Source organism: Grus americana, chromosome 1 (genome assembly GCF_028858705.1).
Source record: "Grus americana isolate bGruAme1 chromosome 1, bGruAme1.mat, whole genome shotgun sequence".
NCBI lineage: Eukaryota > Metazoa > Chordata > Aves > Gruiformes > Gruidae > Grus > Grus americana.
Genome location: NC_072852.1, coordinates 79,386,907 through 79,406,582, shown reverse-complemented (window position 1 = coordinate 79,406,582; position 19,676 = coordinate 79,386,907). Strand labels below are relative to the sequence as shown.

Sequence of the window (19,676 nt, the reverse complement as noted above, 5' to 3'; positions counted from 1 at the left end):
ACAAGCCTCACACAATCTACAGCAGCTCCACACAGCAAAGTTACTGGTGGCTAAATTGTTCCTGTATGAACAAGGATTAGGACATCTCTTGCTCTACTCCTTCTGCCTGGTACAGAAGTGAAGAATCAGCTTTGGCTTTCATTTACAACCACCTTCTGAGATAGCAAGGCTGAGACTCTAGGTGCATCAGAAACAGGGATTTAAGATCTTTAAAAAAACCCCCTCCAAAATTATCTTTCTTTCCTCCGTCCCCTTCTCTCTCTGTGTCAGTGCCACCCAGTACGCTGCGGAGTGGCTCATCCTACAGAGAAGCAGGGCTGAAGGCTGAAGGCAGTCATCCCACCTCTGGATGTGCAGGCAATCCCCAGTGAAGCTGCCAGAAAATGAATACAAATGCCAAGGAGCAAAAATTGGCTCTTGATCTGTAAGTTTATATGTGAACTGAGCAAAGTGTGTGTGATCCTTACGAAACTGCGGGACTTAAAAACTCGCAGGTATCGCAGAAGTCGAAGCAACTGCAGAAATACACGAGAGCCCATGAGAGTGCAGCTTCTGGGGCTGGAAAACTCACTCTGGATGACTGGATAGCCACTCACTTGGATGCTTTTTGAAAATCTTAGCTTAAAAACTTTCTGTCCAGTCCTTGGAATTTTCCCTTTATTCTATATTTAAAAAAACCCCAATACTTATTTTGTTCATGGATCAAAACCAGGCAAACCACAGTACTAGACAGTATATTCAACATAATGTATTTTGCCATTAATGTCTGCATGTAGATAAAGGTTATGTTCTTGGAACAAGCCACCTGTCAATAGCAAACAACAGACCATAAAGAGATGAGAGAAATATAATGAGCACCTACTTCCTATGGCAAAATCTGCAAAAAAGGGAAGAAAAAAGTCATAGGGCACAGGGTTATTATGTGAGTAAATGTGGTAACTGGGAATTCAGACTCAGTATTTCCTTAGACTGGGAAGCTGTATGAGTTAGAGCTCAGAATTACGTTCTTTGCCCCATAAAATTAAAACTCCTGGATATCGAAGTTTTTAATTAAATGAACAGTACACTATAATTTGGAACGGTGCAAACATTTTACTGCACTGGTAGCTAGTCTGGCTTTAGGCAAGGATTTCCGGTGGAGGTTTTATATGTTGTAGTCTATTAAATGGAACAAGGAACAAACCACTTACCTTCAGGTCTTGTAAATTCTCTGAACGTGGGCAGTGAAATGACAGTGTGGGAAATTGTGTGGACTGGATCCAACACACAGCTGACATCATTTGGTCGACAAGACTTAATGCAACGGATAGTATCTGTCTTTTCAAGTCTGACACTAAGAGAAATGAGAGAGAGACGCATATGTATCCTGAAAATGAATTACTGTGTGTTTTGCAATCTGGGGAACTAGAAACTATAATTGATGGAAGTGTCCATTCTTCACCTCAAAAACTTAGACAAATGCAGATCATCAGAACTGCTGGGCCACCGAAAAAATTTGGCTTGGCTAAGAGTTGCAGTCAAACACCCCGCAAAGCCAGTTCTTCAAGCCAGGCGTGTAGGAGTAGGGAGAACGGTAGCGCATAAGATGCCACGTACAGTTGCTTTCAAAGTACAGACAGGACCAAACAACTAGGCCCAGACCCTCAGCTGCAGCGCACTGGCATGGTGTCACCAATTTCAGTGGAGCTGAACTTATTTGCACAAGCCTTTCTGTACTCCATGTGATATCAGTCATATAAAGCAGAAGCAATTGTTTCCATTCGGGAAATCTGGCAGGAAATATCTGAAGGGCCAACTTTCTTTCACAATTTTCACTGCAGCAAGAGCCAGAAAAGCCTCTCTTCAGTCTTTTTTTCACATCCCCCTCTTTCCATCTAAACTGAGAAAACAGAGAGGAATGGAAACTGGGGGAGGAAAAAAGTTAACCACATTATTATACCTCAAAGATTGAATTCTGAGTTTGGGGAAATGGTAAGGGTCATTTCATATTCCATCTCAACCGGCTGCTCATTCGTCCTTGAAAGTCTATTAAAAGTTAAATGACTTCTTCTCACCCTTGTCCACTAGAGTGAATTTAAAGTCACTTACAGTTCAAGAACTTCACACAATACCCGGTCTGTGTTCATGAGAGATGAAAGGGCTATGCTGGGACTTACAATGTGATTAAGCCCCACAAATGATCTCAACTTTGACCTGCCCATTTCTTCATATTTCTAAGTGGAAAAAAGAAAAGACTGCAGTGTCGGGGGGGGGCGGAATTAAAAGATTAAAAGGAAGAAAAATTCACCGAGTAAAAGGGAAACAAAAATGGAAACTTTAGTTTGTCAGATACCTCTAGAAACAAATGGTTCTTGCTCTTTTCAAAATGTGCTACCCAAGTCCACACCTACAAGCCATATTTTTTTCAGATGTTCAAAGGGACTTTATGGCTCTATTAATAATAAATACATCAGTAACTTCTTATTATACGCTACCCACATTTGCTCATCAAAGAAAACAAAGCCAAACACGCTGATATTGTATGAAGCTGAAATAAAGATAAAAGAGAAGACATGAATCAACGTTAAGGAAATCATGCTTCAACAGATGTGAACTGGCATAGTCCACGGGAAGGCAATGAAGCTGGGTTAATTTACACCAGCTGAGTCTGGCTTGTTATTCTTACTCTGCAGTTGATGTTTTGAGACTGGCCAGGAGATACAGGCCAGGAGAGACCTTTTACTTCCCACCGTTATCTGCATACAAAATTTCATCATTTCCTAGAGATCTCACAGGGAACAAAATAGGGCTTTCTGCTGAAATGCTTCATGGTGGTCATTTTAGAACAAATTAATTCTGGATATATGGGCATAATAGTCTGACCTATGATAACAGATTACATCCCCTTATCTTAAACCTCAGCTGCCAAATTAAGAAAGGACTTCCAGCTAGCTGACCCTCACGTCTGTGAAATAAGGATCAACTAAATTAGATAGTCTAGTTCCAGCGTAAAATAGTCTATTTCAAAATACGTAACAAATCGAATTAAGGCAAAAAGTACATCATTCGTATGATGTTTCCCTCTTTCCCCCCTTTTTTTTTTCCTTACTGCGTATAGAGGATTTCAGTAGACGCAGCTATACAGCCATAGAAACAAACACTGCATCTTTCCTCCTGAGCTGGGGTCACAACAGCCAAGTCAGACTGGTTTTATTTCCAATAATGTGCTTATAAATTCTGAAAAAGTTCTTTAAAAGTTTTTCCTCTTTGCATTATATAACACATAAATAATAACTATGGCATCATCTAAATGTTTTAGGGACACCAATAAACAGTAGTTTGCATAACTCATTTTGGGATATTATTACTAATGAAGTACTGGTATCATACATACAGCATCCTAAATTTTCATAGCTGTATTTAGCTAATGGAATTTGTATGGAAAAACATTGTGGTGGGAGTGTCTGAAGCATTCAGTATTGGTCTGCCTTTGCTCCCTGCTGGGAAGAAAAGAGCGCTTTACTCTTGACTTCAGCTGGAACAAAATCTGACAAACGCTTCTGACATTCTCATCCAATAAAGCCATGAATTTGTTTAAGATGAAGTCCTAAGTAAGACTCACATTTGTAATTCTCACTTCTGGTTCACTGCAGTAAAGCATTGCGACATGAATTAGGTACCCTGCATACAGAAACAGAGGATCACAATGATCACAAGTCATTTGTGTTAGTTCCTAACTAGAATGAGTTTCTAGATCCATCCAGCTGGTGACCATATACATGTGACAGACAAACATTTGTGTCAGCTCTACTTCTTTGCACCGTTTCTCTCCCCTCTTACAAATCCCACAACCTTTATTTCCTTGCATGCTCTGTCCACACTGCTAAACTTGAGTTTGTGCCTTCCTCTGCCTAAATATTCACTCTCTGATTTCCTTTCTTTTGATATCCCTGCTAATTGCTTCAGCATATCCAAAGTGCAGCTGGTAACACTTTGTTTTCTCACTGTCTTTCTTCTTGGGTGCTGGTGTCACTCCTTTTCATATTCTCTGTTGGATTCAATTAGTAAGTTCTTTGGACCAGGAGCCGCAATTTCATTTTCATTTGGAAAGAACCATGCACATAAATGGTGCTACATAATTACATACGTGTTCTTGAAAGTTCCAGCTACGCTGCAGCATTAAAGCATCTCATACAGGAGACACTGAGCTCCGTGTTCTTGAATCACTTGCTGAATGCAATTAATATGGTAGCATTTTACAATACTGAGGGCCAAATTCTCACACTCCCTTCTTTTCCTGCCAAACAAATATATATTAATGCTTGCAAAAATGAAGGTTGTTTTTGAATCTTGATCCTACTTAATTATGGCCTCATAATGAACCAGTAGCCAGAGGGCTGTTATATACAAGCATCTTCTGTGGCAGTAAGAAACCCCATTAGCTCAAGTAGCACGGGCTTGTGCTTTCAATATTTAAAGCTGGGACTCTATCCCCACTGGCAACTTCTGGCAGCTTTATAAGTATGTGTCAACAGACTTATTAAACATTGGCATTCCTCGTGAGACTTGAACTCCTGTCAGCCAGCTGGGATAAACTTTGCCCTAGGGAACATGTAATACTCTGGCAGAGCGCTGAGATCGTGCCCCAATCTAGTCCTTGGCTGACGATGAGCCTGAGAGTCTGCAGCTTACAGCTAACAGAGTAATTCCTCGTGTTCAGGTGATTAAGGCTTGTGATCTTGGTTTAGAAGGTTCCTAGTTTCTAACCTTGTACCTTGCCTGTGCTGTCTGTATTTACACAGTGAAGCATTTTTTCTATAAATGCATTCGCATGGGTTATTCCTCATTCATGTATGGCCTGACTATTCTGTCTATGTACCGGGCAGCAGAGATATCTGATCCCAGGATGGCGTAAAAGAACATTAATTTTCAGATCGTGCCTCTGGGACTCAGCTATTCGTATCTATCAATACAAGGATGAAGAGTAAAAGAAATCCTTTTCCAACTCACAAAACAAAAAAATTCCAAAGAAATTTCAGTTGTATTGCCTACTTTGTTCTTGACTGCATAGTAGTAAAGGAAGAAAGTCACAGAAGTAAAGGAAGAAAGATTTGGATATCGGACTTCTGGCTGCCCTTTCAGGGCTGCTAGGGTTTGCTTCGGGATTTTTTGGTGGTGGTGGGTAAAGTCTTCACAGTTAAAAAATCATCAGGTTTCATATGGAAGCTGGAGACACAAAAATGTTATGAGACCAATTAAATATCTTTTTCAAATGTTCCTGTAGACACATCTCAGGATATATAGCCTGTGAAACAGCAAGGAGCTCTCTGCTACTAGCTGAATGCTGTTAGGAAGTTTATTGCTGTTTTCCCATCATTAGTTTTTCAATTCAGTGGAAATTCCACAGACAGGAAGATGAAAAATCTTTAAAATAAATGTTCTTTAGAGGAGATTCTCTTTTCTACCATCCTTAGCAGTGAGAATTGGGATCTGTACCTGGCAGAAATCAGCACAAGCTCACTGGCTACAACAGAGCAACGGTAACTAGCGCAGCTTGAAAATCTGGCTCCACACTTTCACAGTGACTTGTGTGCTGGGGCACCTCTGAGGTGCTAAAGGGCCTAAGTTATGCCCTTCAGATAGATTTTCAGAAAATGCACACTATTTGCCCCATAAGTGATGAAACTCTCTAAAGATGTCTCAGCTGAGACAGCTTAAATTAGGTACCTATTTTGTTTTGAAAAATTAGACCTAAACATATGCAGCTGTGTATCATCAAATGAGACCAACTCCACAACTGTGCGAAGAAAATTAATAGTTTTCAGTCTCGGTATATTCACGTGATAACCTCTTGGACACCAATTTCTGCTTTTTATAATGATGCAGAGTACACATAAGAATCTCCCCCAATTGAGATGTTCAGTGATAGGGGCAAGTGGAGAACTGTAATGATGATGGCAAATAAAATGCAAGTGCAGCATGCAACAGATGAACTAAAACTTTATTAAAATTGGGAAAAAAAAGCTACTCTTAGAAGAGAAAAAGTAGCCAATGATGCCTGTAAGTTAGGGATCAAAGCTGTGCAGAGACAAAGATAAAAAGTTTGGCAATAAATGTGTTGACAGTTCCATGGCGGGAAAGTTGCATTTGAATTGTCAGAAGAAGATCTCTGGGCTCTGTGATTTGCCGCTGCATGACCACAATGCCACTGTGGTTGTTCACTTTTTTTGTGGTGAAAAACCCCTCCTGGTTCCCGCTGATGATGGACAGCAGAATTTTATCCCCAGGGACAGCATTGGAAGGGCCCATGCGGAAAATGTCGGTGGGTACTTGAATGTTGGTAGGAAAAGAGAGGTGATAGTAGGTTATTCTCAGAGGCAGGCTCTGGCACTCCTTATTTTCATTACAAGGCAAGCGCTCACAGCGACTGCAAGAAAAGTGAGAACACAAGACAAGAGGAAGATTAGCGTACATTTAGCAAGCGTGATAGGAGAGCAAGGGCAGTGGGGGTGGGAGAAGATATGTTGACTTGCATACTGTATCCATTCTTCAGCCTGGCACCTCAGTCATATTGCAAATGGACATTTATTAAATAAGGATGAACTTGTCTGTAGTGGGTGCTTCTGGAGAAGCGTTGCCATTTTCAGAATTGTTGCCCTTTCTTTGCACGCACAGATGGATTGAGTCTGGCACCTCAGCACGCGTGAGAGTATATTTGCATTTAGATCAGCTAAAGCTCTTCCTAGGGAGAATACTGGCTTTCTTATTTTCCCCCCAAGTTTTATTCTTTTGTTGATTGGACATATGTTAAATAAAGGAAGAGATCCCAAGTGGTTAGTGAGTTGACTGTGTCTTACTTGGGATGTCTGGCTGGATTTTAAGACTGAGCAGCAAGCTATTCTGAAAACCACAAATGTACAAGGAGTTGGCTTTTCTGAGAGACAGGAGGCACTTTAGATACTGCACTATGCGTGTTCATCATCTGACAGCATACAGAGGAATGTAAAACTTATCTCCAACACTGCCCGTACGTTAAGGTTTATTTGCTTTGAAAACAAACCTTCTTCCTCCTGATAGGGCACATTATTTCTCTGTGCTACCAGGAGAAACAATAGTCTAACATCCATCTAGGCAAGCACTGAAAAGAAGATCCAATGGCCTGATGTCTCCAGCATGTGCCCTACGCATTCAGTCCACTCTTGCGCAGCCTCAGTCACAGGACTGGTGCTGCTGAGTGAGAAATTTGCCCTCTGCTGTTTCCTTCCCTCATCACTAGGCATGGTATTACAGTGAAAAGTCCAGAGAACCAGAAAGAGATCACCCATACAGGCTGAAAGTGAGCAACAAACGTCAGCACTAGAAATCATGATCTGCGTGGAGGGAGCGATCTCCTCCCTTTCTGTTACTGAGAGAAGTTCATCCAGTAAAATACGGCACAGACAGGTCTGGGCATTAAAGTTACTGCTGTTAAAGAATGTTGTAGTTTACCAGCACATTAATGAAGATCTAACATGTCATGATACCTGGTGGGTTTGAGAAGTGTTTAAAGAATTGCATAGAAGGAAAATTTATATAAATTCCAGATTAAAGATATGCCTAAATCACCATATTAAAATTGGTATCTGAACATCCTCTCAGACAGAAGTAGAGGTAGACGTGACGATGTCAGCTGGATGTTAACTTTGCAAAATTTGGGGATGATCCCCAAATCGGAGCATTTAGCTCCAAACTTGCCTCATGCACGACTATGAATCAATTAAATTATGTACAATAGTCTCTTCACTCAAAAGCAATATTCAGTCCACAGGCTCAGGTTTTGGAACCTAAACTATTTATTCGTTTCTTTACTAAGAAATGCTTCAGCATGAAAGCATAGTTTGCTCCTTATTACCTCAAGGAAATTTGAGCGCCCATTTCATTTATTTTATTTTGACATATAAAATTGAACTCCTGTCAGGAGTATCTGGTATCAACAGAGCTGTGGCTCATAAGCAAGCCCCACTTTGTTGCCAGTGCATAGTGACCTGAATTCCAGGAACTTCTCATTATATGCAAAATAAGCATTTTCAAAAAGAGTAGTTAAAAGCACCCTCAGTTCTTCGTTTAATATTTTCTACGTTTTCTTTTAATACCACTTGCAAACGAAAGTACAAAGCAATTCTTTGAAGACTTAAATACATTCTTAATTTTATTCATGTGTGTAAAGAGCACGCACAGGTCTTCACAGGATGGCCGGCTAATTAGGTGTGGATACTCTTGAAATATTTTCAGGTATAGTGAGTTCTGCGTTCTTTTCTGAAATGTCATCAATAACTCCACTAAAGAGAATTACTTGGTTTTGTTGAAATCATGAGGCTACTTGGTTTTGCTGAAATCATGAAGCAAGTCAAGACAGTTAATTTCTTAGTTGGAAATGTTTTCTTCATGTAAGTCTTTCTGGAAGCATGTACATGCTCATGAACACTTACATGCTCATAAAGATGCCCTGATTTATTATTTTGTAAAATTAAACTACATTTTATAATAATAGCCAGAATTTTTTTAAGAGAACAAAAAACAGCTTCCTAAGATTTGAAAAAGGGCATTCTGCTGATTCAGTTATTTGTGGAGACAGATGTGCCTGCGGCTAGGAGCTAGAATTATTCAAAATTCATCATCTTTTATCTTATTCTTGGTGGTGCACACTACACACTGCACACTTCACTATAGGTTTAGTTAATGCGCACTAATTGTTCCATCAAATAACCACAAAGGAGAGATAGCAAATATTATTGCTTTCAGGAACCAGAGTTCATTCTGGGGTCATGCACCACAAAGGCAATAAGCAATGAGCATTTAAATCCCAGTAGACTCTCTAGACCTTCTTTAAGTGCATCCCTTCAGTGGGCAGAAGAAAATCATACAGCGAGGGAATCCAACGACCTGCTGCTAGTCAGTGAGCAGCCCAAGACCCCGGGTGCTGCTCCAGCTCCGTGGCATCCCAGGATGGAGGAGCTGGCCGTACAGCTACCGCGTCCTGCCACCACGCCGTGTCGCTGTGGGAGAGAGCACGGGGCGGGGGGGGGAACCCAGCGGGACGTGGGGAGTGCTGAGGAGGCAGCAAGGTGCTACCAGAGAAACCCAACGCAGAGCCCAATTAAAACATGCACCGCTTTGAAGCGAGGCAGTTTTAGATACATCTTTGCAAACCTCTGCAATTAGGCGCGTGGGTTAGAAAAATAAGCATATACTGCTGCTAAGTGCTTATTCCTGAATTCGTTACTGACTATTTTAGCTCGCTTACTACTCTGTTCTCTTAGGTTTTTTTTATGTGGCTGAAATACTGGTTTCAAAGAATTAGTCATAGTATGAAGTTAATGTACCGATCACTGGTTACTCATAAAGGAAAACTACCAAAACTAGAGAGCTTCCATTTTAGATAACGAATACAACATTTCCTAATAGAGAAATGAGGAGAAAATCCTTTCTGCCTTCCCTCCTGTTAATTTCCGTGTGTGGATTTCATTCCATTGTGCCCAAAGGAGTTGAAAGGTATACAACAACTCCTCATGAGCTGAAGAGAAAAGAACTTTTTATTAGCAGTATTTCTGGCTTTGCAATTTACTTCACACAGGGAAACCATCTCAACACGCTCAACAACTAACCAAGTATTATTACCAAACTACACACTACACATTTCTGAAATTTGACCCTCTAGATTTCCAGAGCTGTAACAATCTGCCGGACCTCTTAGAATATACTCCACTACAAAGGCATTCGCTCATTCTATCATCGGTTTGTATTTCTCTCCAGCAGGTTGCACCACACCTTGAGGCCCAGATGAACCATCAGCTGGGCTGTATCACCACACTGTGGATCTCTACATTTATGTTAACAGACCAGCTGTGTAGGGAAGGTGGTTTTTGTCTTAGACCGGAACTTAAAGGGAATGAAACCAACTGATGGTTGGTTTTCACGGATATTTCTTAACTAGAGGAGAATCTGGAGTCCCACTTCAGGCTCAGGCAGGAATACAATACACAGAAGTACACCAGACAGGATGGACAAACACTCTGCATGTTCCTCCCGTCTGGAGCCAGAAAGTCTCAAGGAGTTTTTAAGCCACAGAAAAGACATACCCTTTTCTTCATTTTGCCCTCAGCACCAAGCTTTTATGTCCTACCTTTGTCTCCTTCATCTCCCTTTCCCAACCTGGCTCCTTCTTCCTATCCCCTTTCCTTGCCTAATGCCGTTCCTGCTCACTCAAATATTTGGCATCAGGACTGTCTACTCAGCCAGTGCCAATCCTCCTCTTTCTAGTCCATCCTCTCCTGGCTGACACTTGGTTCTCTCAGTTTCTACCTAACAGCCCTAGTCCCAAAGCTTACACTCCTTCCCTCAGTATCTTTGTGCACCAATACCAAATTATTCCTTGCTCTGATGGTTTTCATCCAAATCTGGCATCAGTCAGCCTTTCCCATAAGCTCCTGACTCCTGTGGTGGGTCTCCTGCTTGTCTCTAAATTGTTTTACCCAATTTTACCCTCTACCCCTCAAGTGTCTCCCAGATTCTTTCTCCTCACTTGGTCATACTTTCAGATCCTTTCCTCCCTACATTCAGCCTCCTTATCCCTAAGTACGCTCTGCCTTCTTACCGAGGCGGCTCTTCTCTCACTCATGCTAGAAACAGCTTTCTTATCCATGGAGCCTGGGTGGTCTTTGAAAGCACAGAAGAAACAGGCTCTGGGGCTGTCAGGGCCAGCAACGCCTGGCCCGGGACAGATAGGAGCTGACATTATGGGGAAGATCAGGCTTCTTTCCTGCGCCCATGTGTGGGAGTGGGCTCAGACAGTCCGTGGAGTCGGTACCTGCACGTTTTAGACTCCTTTAAAAAGCTGCAAGAAGCTCAGGTCTGCTAAATCAGAAGAGAACTGTTTGTTGCTAAAAAGGAAAGACCTCTCTACTGACAGGAAGAATTAAATTGCACTGAGGAAGACAGTCAAACACAGATTGCCACTGAGGCTATGAAATCCTTACCGTTCAAGGACTTGAAGCAAAAGTTAAACAACTCTCAGAAATACTCCAGGTAGGCCCGATTCTGGTTTGGCATACAGAGGTGGATTAAGATCACCCATAAAGGTCCTAATTTCCTAAGGTTCATGAAAAAAAGGCTAAATGCAATTTTATAAAGTTCGTAATTTCAGAAGTTTCAGAGGTTTTTGGTAACGATGACAAAAAGCACAAAAGTAATCTCCTAACAATTTTCAGATTTCTGCTCCAAAACATGACAGCAAACTGCTAAAAGAAAAATAAAACCATCAAGATGTCTTAAACGCACAAAACAACGTGTTCCTCCCTACCCTTGCTCTTGGAAATGAGTGAACTGCTTTGGCTGAAATTTGCCAAAACTTGAGCCTGAGTCAGACACCTGGCATGTAAAATTTCAGCCGTTGGTTATGTTTTGGCAAAATTCTAAGCAGTTAAAAACAGATCCTAATAATGAGAAGCGACAGGCAACCTTAATAATACGCAGACATGTCTGGAATATAAAATTATTTCCCAATCTGGCTCAACGCAGCACACATTTCTGACACACTGCCATAATCGCTTATCTTTTCTATTATTTTTCTTGGCTTAAATATTACAAATGTTTGACTTCAGTGTCGCATAAAGAGAACTTAATTGTTATGCAATTTGAAAACAAAAAGTGTTTGGCAAAGCAGTACAGCAAGTTTAGTCCTACTGTGAGTAGCAGTAGATCTTAATTATCCTTGGAAAAATACCAAGCCTATAGGCTGATCAAGGGGGGAAAAAAAATACAGAATTTAAGCAAAAGAGATAAGACCTTCAATAAAATTGTTACCATTAAGGATCAGACCATGCTAGGCACTTTGCTGGTCTTTGAGGAAGGTTACACAGGCTGTTTGCTCCTGAAGCTCAGAGTATCTACACAGCATCCCGAGCTTTCAGCCTGTAGCATGGGATGATCCTGTGATTACTTCATCTGACAAGAACCATCACTGCAATAGCTACCATGCAAAAATCTCTGCTTTAAAGATAGCGGGTAAGGAAGCTTCTGGATCACTGAGGGCTGTTGCCTGTACATAAGGATTTTAAGGAAAAATAAGAATGAACAAACTTGGATTTGCAGGACTGAGGCTGATTAACTTATAGCTGTTCCAAAGAAAATATTGGAGAATAGGGTAACAAAATCCCACAGGGTGCCAGCTTGATGGGAATGGAAAATGTGTTGTCTTTCTTACGATGTGCCAATGGAATGTGTTTTGAATAAAAAGGAGAGAAAAATGGTATCCATAATAGATATGACGTTACGAGAAGCCAACTATTTTAATTTTAGAGTCCTGGCATAAGGTTGGGTATAAAAGTGATTTCATGTCATTATGATGCAAAAGCTAATGAAGATATACTAGGTATCAGCTATGTTGGGTTATATATACCAAAAATAAATGGTTCGGGAATATGTAAATTGGTTTGGATGTAAAAGGGTGCTAAAGAGCTGCCTCATGAAACTGTTCCCTAATGGGCACAAGGTAAACCCTGATTCTGGCATGTTGGTATACTACTTGTATACTAGCTAAGTGCGAGAGTACCTATCTTCCCATTGAACTAACTTGGACTTTTTGCAATAAACATAATGAACTCATATTGTCTTTGGTTTATGCAAACACATTTTCGACAATAAAATTAGTAACTGTGTCTGTAGCTGTTGAGAAGGGAAAACCTAATAAATTCAACAAGATAGTAACTCAAGGAATTAAAATAATTAGAACTTCACTGAGCAGCTACAGGATTTGTGTCTGACTCATAGCCTAATTATAGGCCTAGCACATCAGAAGAATCTCTCCCTATGAGTCTGAGTTAGGCAGAGTAAGCCATTACAGGGCCCCAACAATGCAGACACAGAGAAACAATTCATTCTACTACTTCCCCAAAAGATCCCTTACATCTCAAATAGCCATTAATTTCAACACACGCATAAAAACAGAGATAAGAAAGAAGATTAAATGGAATGTGTGTGTACGATGCGTATTTTATAAACCGAACTTTGCAACTCAGGGATGTCCGTAAGAGTAGAAATCTGGTAATTCTGCTCAGTGGCCCATTGCAAATGACTTTTTTGAATTAGGATACAAACGAACCCACAATATTAAAAATAAAGAGAACATCTACATCATGAGGCACTGCTTGTTTACTGATGTGACAAATATAATTTAAAATTTAAATACTATTGACTCTTCTCAGAATACAAGCATATTTTATAAATATCTGGTTTTATACTATGAATTCCCTCAACAGCATTCAGATGAAATACATCTGCTGTGCCATTTATACGGCATTTCACAGCTTAAGGTTTAAATGGAAACCAACTAATCCTCACAAAGTCCCTCTGATGAAGACCAGCATTAGCTTCATTCTACAGAGGAGGCACAGAGTACTCAATTTTATCTAAACGATGGCGGGCATATGAACACTGACTGTGACAAGCAATAGCAGGCTGATGATGAATGTGATTTATCAGCCTTCCTCCCTAACTGGTGGAGCACACACTTACCTGACACAGGGCACGTGGGAGGGACCGTGGAGCAGCCTTCAGAAGAACTGCTGGAGTACGGCGTGGCCATAAAGCCCCAGGCGGGAGGAAAAGCGCTCATCCGCATCAGCCATAAATTCTAGCTATGCCACTGAAATTTTGCAATAACTTCTCCATACCGCTAGCATCATTTGATGGGTATAAATGAGCTGCCAGCTGCTCCTCCTCCCATACCTCTGTCTCATATTTTCAACACCAGAATGCAAAGACTTTATCTGAGCTAAGTCAAGAGACATAAACATGGGCAGCAGCTAACGTACCACCCTTGCTAGGGTTCCCAGCTTTTTTAACAGAGGTGACAGGGTACTAAAAATAAGACATTCGCGCAATGCTTTGCAACAGCAATGGTAAGACTTCAGAGAGGGAGCTAAAAATAACTCTTTCATTGGAGTATAATATAAGGAAAGACCATGTGTGAAAGGAAATAAAAGTCAGAATTTTGAAGCTGAATGTAACCCTCCTAACAGGTTGCCTGCAAGGTAGCCAGAGAGAGAACATCAGCTTACGGCTCTAGAGATCATTACGATGCAAACCAGACACGTGGCATATTTTAAGGGAATACCTTTTTCTGAGACTGCAACAGGAGCAAGAGAAAGAGACCAGACCTGTGTGTGCAAAACATAGGCTGGGCCTACCAACAAAGTACAGATTTGCTAGAATCCATTATGTATTCAGTCAGCAGCGGCATGACATAAAGGAGATCACGTCACCGAAAAACTGTTCAACCTCGAAAAAGAAAGTACTTACGTATCTCCTGACTTGCGGTAATTTTCTGGACATTCCAAAGACAGACAGCGAAAGCCGCCCTGGATGTTAAAGCAGGTCTCATTGAAAGAGCAGTTGTGGCTTTCTGCAACACACTCATCAATATCTGCCAAACGGAAAAAGGTGAGTGGATTAAACACGCGCCTTTCCTCTACTTGCAGGTGCCAGATGATGAAAGTATCATATTAGGTATGACAGAACATGGGGTGCAATTAAATGTTATTACAGGACTGGAAGAGGAGGGCAGGAGAATAAAAAAGAAAACTAACACAAACAACAGGCAAGAACAGGAAGAGGAAGAGCAGCAGTGCCACTAAGTGGACAAGACCTAAATATTTGCTGAAATGCATACAGCATGATATTTCCTTTTAATGGCTAAATTAACTCATTCAATTTTGCAGTGGGTATCTTCATCTTCAGAATTTGTTATAATCATTTAATAATGTTATAAAAAGTATTCTCTACTGCATTCTATAGTTTATAAGAGAGATTTCCTGTATATTTACTATAAAATACTGGGTTTTTTCAGATTTCAAGCTAAAGTTTACTGCTTTACCTATAATGTTGTAAGAAAAGCATTTTTTTAAACATAAAAACTTGCTAGAACTTTTCAGAAGTCCACAATCCAGTCAGGTCTGCCCACAGTTATTGAACTCACCTTGACAGTTGCGTGCATTGGGTGCCAGCCTGTAACCAGTGGAGGGACAAGTACATTGAAAGCTCCCAGGAATATTAATACATCGAAAGGAACAGATATGCCCTCCAGTAGGTAAAGCACATTCATCAATATCTGCAAGAAGGAAACACCACTAATTTACTGTGTTCGTGACATTCAATGAAGTACACAAGTATAGCGTTCCCGCTGTGAGCTTCAAACACAATTTCATAATTCTAATTGTTGGACAAGGAGAAAGAACATCAGACAGGGGTAGCTGTAGGCACTAAAGGCTGTCAGGAATAAATGGAGGTGTGAAGAAAATTAAAAGCAAGGTAAGGACCCAAGAGACAAAGGAAATGGATAAGAGCAAGTACTTTACAGTGATGTGCATAGCAGTAACTAACAAAAGGGAGGGAGAGGAATAGTTTGATCCCTGCTCTTACAAAAATGAAGTTGAGATAAAGTGTTCTGCCCAAGGTCCTACTGTCTAGTACGTCCTGGAAATCTAAGTCCAAATTCAGGATCTTGTCCACGAGGTCACACCCATATCCTCCCTGTATTTGAGGAAAACCTACTTACACATTAGTTCAGAACCAGCCACAAAAAAAGGATATATAAAATACTACCTAGTAATATTATGTATTACATATGTAACATGCAAATGTGTTTGTATCTTCACTTGCTGAAGACTAGAAATTTTGTTAGTTCCTCAGAAATTTCTGGCAAGTTACAAAAGTATGCCAAGCTGCAATTCAGTGTCAACAGCAAAGCTGATGTCCCACAAGCAGAGGTATTTCTAGACTGGGACATGGGTGGAAGACCATCATTAAATGAAGTTTCATAGTTTCATAGCTTGGTATAGGAAAATACCAAAAAGAATGAAATGTCGAAATGAAACAATTACAGGTACATGGAACTGTTCACGGGTGTTCACGAGTGAGAATAAGAAATGCCCACTCATTGTCTACCTGCAAAACAATAATGCTTACCTTCACATGAAATCCCATCTATGTCACTAAGTTGAAAGCCACGGCGACAGTAGCACTGATAGGAACCATACACATTGGCACACTCTTGACTACAAGGGCTGCTCTCACACTCATTTAAATCTGAAATGCAAAATTATACACCTGAACCCCAAATTTCTTGCTATATTCATCACTCCTACTACAAAGGCAAAACTTTGGAGGACAATTTTTCAAATTAAAAATGGATGGTATGCATGCCACTGAGTAAGCTGGAAATAAGGGGCTTTGGGTCTGGCAGTATAGGTTAATCTGCATTGTGTTATTATTTCCCACTGTCCTTCAAGGTGTGTGACTTGGACTCAATCTTTAGGAACATACTTGCATTTTTATATCTGGCTATCAGCAAGACTGGTTTTGAAGGTCTTGAATCTGATCTAGCTGAACCACCCTTCAAAATATAGTAAATGTAGACCCATACGCCGCTGCGTTATCCAGCCAAAGGGCAATATATTGGAACTGTGGGCTACAGTGGCCTTCATTAATCGTAACTGTGTTGATTTCTCATGCCATTCCAGTGCAGTCTTACAAGCTAAAATCAAACGGAAATACCGAAACAGCAATGAGCTGTATCTCACGCTGTATTCCAAAGCATATGACAGCCGTACCTTCACATGACCTGCCATCAGTTGAAAGTTTGAATCCCATAGTACAAGTGCAGTAATAGGAACCGGGAGTATTCTCACACTTGTGAGCACAAAGGCGGCCTGGATAGCGTCTGCATTCATTGATATCTGCAACGACAGATATGTACAGTCGTCTGTGTGTTGGCTGGCTTCACTGCAGTAGTAGTCTGGACAAGAATGTGGTCATAAAAGTTTGATTTTTATTCTCCAGATCTAAATTTCATACTAGAGAAGGAAGGACTTGCTCAAAATGCCCATTTAGAAGCACCCTAGTGCATAACTGAATTAGATCTATAAAGAAGAAAGTTGCTTTGATCTTCCAAAGGAATGTTTTGCTGTAGGTGCGTATCACAGAAAACAATTACATGCACTCTCATAATCTTACCTTTTAACAGGATAACAGATAACGTGTTGACAATACTAATACAGCTTCCTTTGAAGTATCAGCATCTCTGTAATATGGTATTAGATTTATACAAATAATATGGTAGTCAATGTTACATTTAGATGAAAGAGGTTACACAGAGAGCAATAACATTCTTTACGTGAGATCATTTTTTAAAATGCCATGGCTGCATGTATTCAAGTCAATAGGTGCAACTTACCAATACAAGTTCTACTGATGACATCAAAAGAATAGCCAGATTTGCACTCACAACGGTAATTGCCTGGGGCATTTATACAAACATGTCCTTCTCCACAAGGCTCATTAGAGGATGAGCACTCATCCACATCTAAAAAAAGGAGAGAAGTGATTGAAAGTACACTCCTGGGCATACAAGTTGAGAGAAGAGCAACACGTTAACATATTTCTGTGTCCCCTAGTAGTTATAGTGTTTTGAAACAGAAAGCAAGGTTTTGATCTAGCTCTCAGCTTCCACTAGAAGATCAAAGTCACGAATCCAAACTATTCATACCAAAAGAGGCTCTCTCTCAGGTGTCCCGTTAATGTTGATGGACTTGGGAGGGAAAAGAAATCAGGAAATCAGACAATCTTTGGAGCATACCAGGTGCGAAATTGTTTTATTATGCACACTCAATATTCATGGATCAGATCTTCACTTAGTGTAAGATGCCAGAGACCCAGAGTCAGTAGTGCTTTGATAAGCCATTTACGAAAATTGAAAACACATGCAAAAACAGCGCTCTCTGCAAAAGCCGCCTTAGTTAAAAGCCAACCAAAGCCATATATGCCTTTCAACATTACTTGAATGGCTTCTGTGGGACATTAAGTGGGCCTTGTGTTATATCTCTGTATTGGGGAGATTTGAGACCACACAGCATTGCTCCAATACACTAATAAAGTCAAAGACAATGCCAGTTTTGGGGGTGATTCTAATTTCTCCTCTTCTCAAAATATAGGGTATCATGAGTTATATGAAGGACAGAGAGTGGATCTTTGTCATTCTTCGCTTGTTGGGCCTGCCACGAGGGAAAGAACAGCATCATGAATTGACTGTGGGAATGCAAAAAACTTGGGCAAAGTGCAAGAAACCGGCAAACATAACTGGTAGATGTTATTTATGTTCTTCAAACTGTTTTCTTCTTCCAAACTGTTAACGTACCCACGCATCTTGTTCCATCTTCATTGAGATGATAACCTCGGCCACAGCTGGGTGAGATTCGCTGGCAGGTATATGAACCATCAGTGTTAATACATATCTGTCCAGCTGGGCATGGCATGTTGGTGCTCAGGCATTCGTTGATATCTATGAAAGCACAAGAAGTCAGTGTAACTATGTGCTGTCTGAAGATGTTTAAGGTAAGATGCTTTCCTTATAATTGTTCACAGGATTACATCCTGATGTAACCCTTCAGAGTTTGAAAAGTTCTGCCTATGGGAGAATACAACTATTCATGTCATTTAGCTTCACTGATATAATGCTTCCAGGGTGAAGATTGGGACAGGTCAGAGAGGCCCAGATCCCACTGAAAAGCAGATGAAATAAGGTATAGAACTTGCATTCGTCTAAAAGCCTTTGAAAGTCTCCCCTCAACATACAAGAGATGATCAACAATTCAGTTCACCAGCTCAACTAGCTATGCTGCAGCCTGTGGGTTGTGGCTCACAGTGAATGAGCTATTTGGTAGTATGTGCTCACAGAGATGGTAGCTGACTCGTTTTTTACAGAAAGATAAACTACTGCTCACAGGTATTCACCATGAATACCCTACCTTGTCTTATGGTAAGCTGTCCATGTAAACACATAAGAATGTGAAGTATGTATTCACAAGATTATGCAGCCCGCTACCATCCATCAAACGTACGTCTGTTTTTTTACAAACTGGACATCATATCACTTTGTGACAAAGATATCCTTTGCCACTCTAAAGTAAAATCTCAGAAAATGTAATGAGATGAGACTAAGCTGTATTCGAGTATGATCTAGTGCGGTGTATCTAGCCAAGAAGGTAAGGAACTCACTGCTACGTGAGGTTAGCATGTGCTGTTAGTCTGGGGGAAAGGAGTTTCAGAGTCAGGAATCAGTGGCTAGAGGAGGTACCGCGGCAGCCTTTGCTACCTGGCAATGGTAATGCAACTAAGACCTGACAGTTTGTAGGAGCAGCACTGCTTGTGAGTGTATGGGCTTGCATCCCATAACCTTCAGCAAAGTCCAGCTTCATGTGAATACTTCTCTGCCTAAAATTTCCCCGGCTGTTTCACTGGGATATTATCATCATTCTGCAAAGTGGTACTGTGATTCCCAGCTCACTAGAATGTAAAATTTTCAACTTAAAAGACACTGGAAAGACAGGAGTTTTCGTACTTTTTCCCCTCAGCACCACACAGGGTGGCACTTGATTCACAGCAGTAAAATCAGCCTGTGAAATTGTTTTGGTAAATACTTTGAGCAAATGCATTTGAGGGGACATAACTATTGCTGCTGCAAATTGATGTGGCTTTGCTAATGTCAGTGAAGGCAAGCTGCCTACTAACTGCCATGGACCCGGTGCTAGCTATGGCAGATACACGTCTTCAAAGGGTTTGTTGTGCACAAGCACTGGCCCCCTTCATTTTAAAGGCTGCAATTT

At 40.8% G+C, this 19,676-nt stretch overlaps 1 protein-coding gene across 3 annotated transcripts in view; it reads right to left on the bottom strand.

The window, feature by feature from the left end:
• Positions 1–19,676, bottom strand: part of FBLN1 (fibulin 1) — a 79,217-nt gene that overhangs the window by 21,152 nt on the left and 38,389 nt on the right. For 2 of the 3 annotated variants that reach the window (XM_054848253.1, XM_054848260.1), the window contains exons 9-15: positions 18,209–18,352; positions 17,249–17,377; positions 16,626–16,751; positions 15,982–16,101; positions 14,993–15,124; positions 14,317–14,440; positions 5,973–6,406 (exon numbers count right to left, since the gene is read on the bottom strand). In XM_054848253.1, the coding sequence (XP_054704228.1) occupies positions 6,052–6,406; positions 14,317–14,440; positions 14,993–15,124; positions 15,982–16,101; positions 16,626–16,751; positions 17,249–17,377; positions 18,209–18,352 (1,130 nt within the window). In that variant the 3' untranslated portion in view covers positions 5,973–6,051. Of the gene's footprint in view, positions 1–1,190; positions 1,334–5,972; positions 6,407–14,316; positions 14,441–14,992; positions 15,125–15,981; positions 16,102–16,625; positions 16,752–17,248; positions 17,378–18,208; positions 18,353–19,676 lie in introns of those variants that run through there. The other variant, XM_054848242.1, reaches the window with a different exon arrangement.